General features: G+C 53.8%; 5 protein-coding genes across 8 annotated transcripts; 1 reads left to right on the top strand and 4 right to left on the bottom strand.

Annotated features, from left to right (window-relative positions):
* Positions 1–315: 315 nt before the first annotated feature.
* KVP18_003234 (uncharacterized protein) lies at positions 316–2,120 on the bottom strand (the record flags this gene model as incomplete). 3 transcript variants are annotated; one of them, XM_067954815.1, is made up of 7 exons in its annotated part: positions 316–737; positions 764–915; positions 942–1,074; positions 1,103–1,302; positions 1,330–1,536; positions 1,565–1,666; positions 1,693–2,120. In XM_067954815.1, the coding sequence occupies 7 exons, from the start codon at positions 2,118–2,120 to the stop codon at positions 316–318; spliced, it is 1,644 nt and encodes a 547-aa protein (XP_067813255.1). The 3 variants fall into 3 exon arrangements, with proteins under 3 accessions (XP_067813255.1, XP_067813253.1, XP_067813254.1); XM_067954813.1 differs by lacking the exons at positions 1,103–1,302; positions 1,330–1,536; positions 1,565–1,666; positions 1,693–2,120 and having other exon boundaries at positions 764–983; XM_067954814.1 differs by lacking the exons at positions 316–737; positions 764–915; positions 942–1,074; ... (1 more) ...; positions 1,330–1,536; positions 1,565–1,666 and having other exon boundaries at positions 1,689–2,120.
* Positions 2,121–2,154: 34 nt separating this feature from the next.
* Positions 2,155–2,964, bottom strand: KVP18_003233 (uncharacterized protein; the record flags this gene model as incomplete). The annotated part of the gene is made up of 1 exon (XM_067954812.1): positions 2,155–2,964. The coding sequence occupies one exon, from the start codon at positions 2,962–2,964 to the stop codon at positions 2,155–2,157; it is 810 nt and encodes a 269-aa protein (XP_067813252.1).
* Positions 2,965–3,103: 139 nt separating this feature from the next.
* KVP18_003232 (uncharacterized protein) lies at positions 3,104–3,568 on the bottom strand (the record flags this gene model as incomplete). The annotated part of the gene is made up of 1 exon (XM_067954811.1): positions 3,104–3,568. The coding sequence occupies one exon, from the start codon at positions 3,566–3,568 to the stop codon at positions 3,104–3,106; it is 465 nt and encodes a 154-aa protein (XP_067813251.1).
* A 139-nt stretch (positions 3,569–3,707) lies between these two features.
* On the top strand, positions 3,708–4,994 carry KVP18_003231 (uncharacterized protein; the record flags this gene model as incomplete). The annotated part of the gene is made up of 1 exon (XM_067954810.1): positions 3,708–4,994. One exon carries the CDS (start codon positions 3,708–3,710, stop codon positions 4,992–4,994), a length of 1,287 nt encoding a protein of 428 aa, XP_067813250.1.
* Positions 4,995–5,287: 293 nt separating this feature from the next.
* Positions 5,288–6,478, bottom strand: KVP18_003235 (uncharacterized protein; the record flags this gene model as incomplete). Of its 2 annotated transcripts, none has more annotated exons than XM_067954817.1 (1): positions 5,288–6,478. In XM_067954817.1, the coding sequence occupies one exon, from the start codon at positions 6,476–6,478 to the stop codon at positions 5,288–5,290; it is 1,191 nt and encodes a 396-aa protein (XP_067813257.1). The 2 variants fall into 2 exon arrangements, with proteins under 2 accessions (XP_067813257.1, XP_067813256.1); XM_067954816.1 differs by having other exon boundaries at positions 5,288–6,379.
* Positions 6,479–6,803: the final 325 nt, after the last annotated feature.

Here is a 6,803-nt window from a genome sequence, read left to right as displayed (position 1 = left end):
GATAAGTTTTACCCATTGATCTGCGTCATAAGATTGTGGGGTGAGTATTTTCAGACAGAAGTGCCCACGTGTGTTACTACCTCGCGGCATCCTGTTCCCGAGCACTAAACAGCGTGGTACTACCTCGTGCTCTTCTTCAGATCGTGCATGCGTGCACTACTTCGGATTGTGCATGCGTGCACTACATCTTTGCGTATGCTCAGTTTTTCAGCGCGTCAGCACTGTGCTCAGTAAGGCCGACACACTTGCGGCTTCTGCAGAGGTCTTCGAGCTTTTCTCCGTTCAGCGCATCATTTTATGCAAGATGTACTTCGCTCATTCCTCCTTTTCTCTTCGACCAAAAGCTTGTCGCCAGATGGCATACAACGACAGGTCATGGCTTTCCAACTCGATAACGCTGGAAAAATGGGAAAGCAACGCAATGGACCATAGAACTGCCAACGATCCAATGATGACCGACGCAAACACCACCGTCGACGTCCCGCTAAAGAACTCAAGGAAGACCGCGTTGCTGTTGATGTTTACAGCGAAAAGACGGTCCAGGATGAAGGCCGCGAGAAAGCCGGGGTAGATTACTTGGAACAGCCGATCGATTACCAGCGGCAGGGCAACGGGATCTGGAAGAGGAGCGTGTTGCAGCGGGTCCGAGGTGAGCTCTTGGTCGAGTTTCCTGCGTGCCCGAGTGATTTCGTTAAGCCTCTCGATTCGGTCACGGAGATGGCTAATCACCACAGTTTCTGTGTGGAACGTAACCTACACATACCGATTGCCGGCACCGTGCAGAGTACAATGCATCCTGCCTGATAGATGTCGAGCCAGGTATCATCTCCCATCGGAGGACGAGCGTTTGCAGTGAAGAGCATGACGGCAAAGACAGTCAGGACAATTGACACTGACAGGACAATGCGATCGTACCTGTGTGTCTCACGTTCCGTGCTCACCAGTAGAAGGGCAACCAGAAAGACAGATAGCCGAAGAAGCATACTAGCAGCAGAGGCCAGACGAAGTTCACAATATAGTAGTGCGGCTTCCGTTGGAGCCGGACGAAGAAGTTCACCTGCGGCGTTTCCAGGACTGCATGTGCAGGTGAAGCGCGCCCTACGGATGTCTTTGTGGCCCATGTAGGCGTTCACCTCGCTGACGCTGGTGGCGATTCGGATGTCAGTTCTGCGAATGTCAAAAATCTCTCCAGAGACGTTGAGGTCGAACTGAATCGGAGGGGGGTATCCGGATGACAGCAGGGCGAAGTGAAACGTGGAGAGCTTCTGAGTCCAGCTCTGCAGTTTGACATGGCAGTACTGGCTGGTGAGGAAAGCAGGTAGTCCTTACGTATCAAAAGGGAAAGCTGCGACGTAAATGGAGCACCGAGTCTTAAAGACTAACAGTCGTGACCACAGTACATTCCATTGCCGACTTGCCATGAAGGCACCGTCAAAAACCATGACGTCGAAGAAGTAGTTTGAGGCCTCTTGTAGGTTCTCATTCACCGAGTTCGATACCCGAACATCCGGCAGCCAGATGGTTTCGCTGCCAGGGCTGCATTTGCGAGGGTGCGGGATCCCACCTGTTAACTTTCATAGGGATGAAATCTTGGGATGAGAGCCAGAAATCAGAATGGTCCCGTCCTCGGTACCATAGCCGGTCGTCTTGCCAAAAAAGACGCAACCTGTCGTTTACACAGAGGGACCTCACCAGACAGTGATGACCAATTCGCCGGTGAACAGGTTGAAGTCCTTAATCTTCAGCATTCGTAGTCCGACGCCTACCATTAATTTGCCCTTACGCTGGTCGTAGGGCGGAACCTCAGGACAGGAGACGCAAAGGAGGTAGTCCGTGATTGCTCGTTCCCCAGACAGACCTTTCAGCTCCGTGTTCAGAGCGCATATGAGCGCCTCCCGAGTGAGGTTCGGCGGCTCCACCGGCCACGGCCACAAAGATCCCACCCGCTTCTTGGCAGGCGCCCGCATCGGATGATTCGCTGGTTGGGATGTGGGGGATGTGGTCGAGTCCTTGATATTTCCAGTCGTCATTTGGAGCAGTTTGCGGTCTTCGAAATGGCGCACAACTCCATCCAGCGGGTCATCAGCGAGCGTAAGCCAAACGAAGAGCCATTTTTTCATTTTATCACCTGCTTTTATGGCCCTAAAATCCAGCTCAAGCTGCTTGTGCCACCTCCAGGCCACTGGAGTCACGCCAGAGAGTCGTCTTCGCTTGAGCAAATGTTAGAAGGCACGCCAGGCGGTAGAGGGTCTTGCGCAGAGGCCAGCACTCCATTTCACAAACGCTGTCCAAGCCGCGCTCCGCGTCGAACGACAGACAAACGTGTGTACGGGTGACGTGTGCTGACAGCAGGCCCGTCAAGCGAGAGGTCAGACCAGCCAAACGCTTAGCAGCGTTCTGCACCTCGACGAGTCTCCTTCGAACCTGGCCTAAATCTACCTGCGACCCCTTCAATAAAACCGGAGCCAGGGACGCTGGAATTTCCTGGTGCAGCATGGCCATGACTGCTCTGTTACTGGATACACTCCTCAGAGCCAACAGCTGAGGATACTGCAGAAGGATTGCTTGAGCCGTTGTGACATGAAGCAGATCGTGCTGCGCGGTGTCCAGAATGGACAAGCATCGGCACGATATTGCAGAGCACCCAGCGACGACGGCGGGGGTCGTAGCCTCGTTGGTCATAGCTTCAACATCGGTGATATAGAGAGCGTGGCCCAACTTTAGATGCACAGGACTCGCGTGCCGAGCTGGCGGACCTTGGGGGTGTAGGCGTTGGCAGGGCGAGCTCGCTTTTCGAGGCGTAGGCGGCGCCCTACGAGCTCGTTCCCCAAATGTCTGGTCGGCGGGGCCGAGGTGAACTGGGCGCGATCGGACTTCCAGCGGATACCAGGTGATATCCACGGGTCGACGGTGACGCGTTATCAGGCGTGACCCAGTGGGAGAGCGCGCGTCACATGAAAACATGCTAATCTCTGTACGACAATCTAGAGTGGTTGGAAGCGATATTCTAGAGCTTCTAATATCCTTTCAAGGACCTCAAATGGTAAACTAAATGTATCGAACCATTTGAATCAGTTAAAAAATAATAAAACCTGGCGAAGAGCTATACAGCGTTCATGCGTCGCTCAACCTCGTCGTGGTCGTTAGTCATGGCTGGTACCCAAGGAGGCCGTTCGCAGGGCTTGCCATCGACGTAAATCTGACCTGCAGTTCCATAGTAGGGCCGCCGCTGTTTGGCAGGCACCTTTCGGTTTGGATCCGACCGGAAAGGCTTTTTGCAACAATAGTGCACACCAGCAATCATGACGACTTTATCGCCATCTTTGATTTCGGTCTGCACCAAGCGGTCCTCTAGGTCCAGGAGGCGGTTTCGGTGAGTTAGTGTAAACTCCTTGTTAGCCATGTCGGGGTTCAAGCACTTCACAGCTTCGTAAATCGACCGTACCTGATCGACGGACTTTACCTTTATTGGGTATGTGCGGCCTCTGACGCCGAAGCACGTCCAGAGACAGCAGCCCATCTTGCAGCCAAATTTGGTGTTGACGTGAAGCAAGATCTCCTGGCTCATTCCTAAAATGTACAATTCTTTGTGTTTTGAGGGGTAGAATTGGTGTCGTGAAGTCATGTAATCCATCTAAACGACAAGATCGAATATCCATCACTTAAAGCCCAAATATTTCATAAACTTCTGTTTTCAGAATATCGACATGTTACGGATCACCTCGCCCTCTTCGTCCAATCTGGCTATCCTATCGTCATTCTTTAACGTAGAAGCATCGAAGGCTGCTCACAATCAATCCTGTTATAACCGTAGAAGTCCTTGCATCGCAGTTACCAATGAGAACATACAATCCACCCCAAGTCTGGTTCTTCCGTCCACCCTGACCGTCTACGACAGCAAGGAGCTGTCGTCGTCAACCGTCATTTCGTCGACGCTAACGCTCGACTCGTCAGAATCCATGGAAGACCTGACGACTCGAGCGCCGCTGGCGAAGGCGTCCCTGCGTCCCATCTCGCGCTCAATGAGCGACCTGCACAATGCCAAGGCGACCAAGAACAAAACGCCCTCCAACCTGTACAATGCCAAGGCGACCAAGAACAAAACGCCCTCCAACCTGTACAATGCCAAGGCGACCAGGTTCTACTGCCGAGACATCTCCGCTCCTGAACAAGGGAAGCCGCTCAGTGGGTCGCACGACGTGCTGATCATGCGACAAACAAGCGCCCCTCCCGCGTTATCGAAAGGCACGTTTGGTGATCCTCGGTCGGAAAGGAAGAAGCCCAACTTGACTCTTGATATCCATGCAGCTACAGCTCTATTACAGAATAGTGAAGCGGTCGTCGTTCCGAAGTCATGCACAAAGGAGACATCCACGAGCCATCTCAACACGGTACATCCATCTCAAGACTCCGGTGACCATGCTCCACGTACGCGACTGCGACCTGTACCTCCCGTTCGCTTCGCCAGTCTGTCTGGACCTACCTCTCCATCACAGACTGGGACTGAGGTACTTACGAGAAATCTTAACTTGGTCCATCCATCTGGACCTAAACGGCGTGCGCCACCACCTCCCGGCCAGGCAAGCAATCTTGAAACGATTGTTGCGGGAACGACACAAGTCCGCCACGCTAGGCGTGCGCCAGCCCTGCCGGGTCTGGGAACGCCCACTCGCGTCGTCTCTCCGGCGCAGTCGGAGACGGACAAGTTCCCTTCGGCGACAGGGCCTCATTGGGCGGATCAATACAGACCCGATTCAATGTGTCTTAAAAGTCTGGTTCCAGCGCTGGTACAGTACGCTTCACGATCGACGGACGTACTGCAGAAGGTTAAAGATAATGTGGAGGTCGACCAACAGCGAGGCAACGGTCGAACCTACCTTGAGGACTTGCGAGCCAATCTCACCACCGTCCAACTCGAGAAATCGAAATCGCCGCCGGCGAAGCCAAAGTCGAAGTCGTTTTGGTCAAAAATGACCTCGTGGCACAGTAAATGAATAAGTGTATCTGAATCCGTTAAACATTCATAGTTTCAAAGGACTATTCTGGTGCTTTTTTAACATGCTCGGGCCCAAGGACAGCAACTATGGCCACATCCTAGGTATGCCCTTTTTGATGATCCTCTACAAACCCTCGAGTGGTTGTAGGGAGACGCAGGAGGTGCATTCTATGTGTCTAGTGTCATTTGTTCAAAGACCTGCAACCATTCGGTCCATGAGTTTGACGGCTCCAAAAGCAGGGATAATTGTTCAAAAGTTCTTCTACGACATCACGTTGTCTCGCGAAAGGTTCAGGTGCACCTAGCCGTGTCACCGCCATCCTGTCTGCCGTTCGGGTGCTTCCAGTAGATGAAAGGCTGGGAGTTCAGGGAGGCTTGGCCTGCACAGCCTCCATCTGTCTGGAGCTGCTTTCGGTATTGACTGGTGTCAACTCCCATTTGCTCCATGTATTTCTTCATGTAGTCAACTCGGATCTTGGGACCGTCAGCGCCGGATCCGCATTCAAACCCGCCGTTGATTATATTGATAAGGTACCCGAAGTCATTGGACCGTCCAGCATTGTCGACGCTGAGCTCCCCATTGGGCTCCCACATGGACGTGATGGAGTGCATGGAGGGCTTGTTGCCCGCCTCCTCGGGGGACATCCAGAGCCACAGCGCAGAGGCGAAGGGCCATTCAGTGGCAACGAACCCGGGATTCGCCAGGAAGTCACGCTTTGGCGTGCGAGGCAGCCCGAGGTAGGTCTCCGTGAAGTTGCGGAACCAGCCGTAGTTATAACAGTGCGTGAGATGAAACGCGCCTCTGCCGTAATAGCCGACGTTCATTGAAACCCGCGGGAAGTACGTAGTGAGAGAAGCCTGCTGGCTGCCCCAAGCGGCGCAGCGCTCACTGCTTGTGAGGTCGTATTGGTTTCCGTACATGCTACCAGGGTGGCCTATTTCGAACCCGTGGCACCAAGCCCAGCCGGAGTAGCCTTCGGAGGCCCAGCCACCCGTGGTCTCCTTGGATGAGTTGGCCATGAAGGCGGCGAGTTCCAACGAGTTCGCGGCAGTGTTCCCGGACGCTAGGAAGTCCGGAAACAACCCTGCGGCCAAGGCCAGGTTGTCGAAGGTGAAGTACGGAGCCCCAGAGCAGTTGCCATTGGCAACGGACTTCCTCTTGGCGTGGTCGTGCTTCTGCTGGTCCCACCCAGCGCATTCGAGCTTGGCTTTGCCTATCAAACTGAAGAACTCCTTCCAACTGTAGGAAATACCACCTAGGGGGAGAAGGACGTCATCGGAGCATCCGAGTGGCGCAGAGGGTGCCTCAGAAACCGTGATCTGCTCGCCCACCACGGTCCATTTTCCGTCTCTCTCGGGGTTAGGAGGCGTAGAGTACCCCATAAATGAGCTTCCACCACCCTCAGTACGTGGCACCCCTGCTGCAGTACGAGTTAAAGAGGTCACCGTCGGCGTGTCAGCATGCGTTTCTCTGTCAGCCATTGCACAGAATGGAGCATAGCGGACGACACAGCGGGCAACGGCAGCGCCAGAGGTTTGATTTGAGCACCACGATTGCATGGCAGGGGTAGAGAAGGTGTGGCAGTAGCCTTGGCAGACCGCCAAATCCCATGGCGAGGCCGGTGAGACCAAGAGGGCTTTGCAGTCATTAGCCACAGACGCGATTGCAGCCGAGGAGAAACAAACCATTGCCCTTTTCATATTAAGAATCTAGTAGAACCTTCGTCAAAAAAATGAAACGGCACCAGTGATTCGTAGCACTTCTTGTTAGGCTTGTCAGCGCCCTCGGGATTGCCGATCTGCCCCT

This window comes from the organism of the source record quoted next, assembly GCF_019968955.1.
Source record: "MAG: Porospora cf. gigantea A chromosome Unknown PgA_NODE_1258_length_6803_cov_324.239, whole genome shotgun sequence".
NCBI classification, from domain to species: Eukaryota; Apicomplexa; class Conoidasida; order Eugregarinorida; family Porosporidae; genus Porospora; species Porospora cf. gigantea A.
The sequence above is the reverse complement of the archived record's forward strand: the minus strand, read 5'-3'. Positions and strand labels throughout refer to the sequence as shown.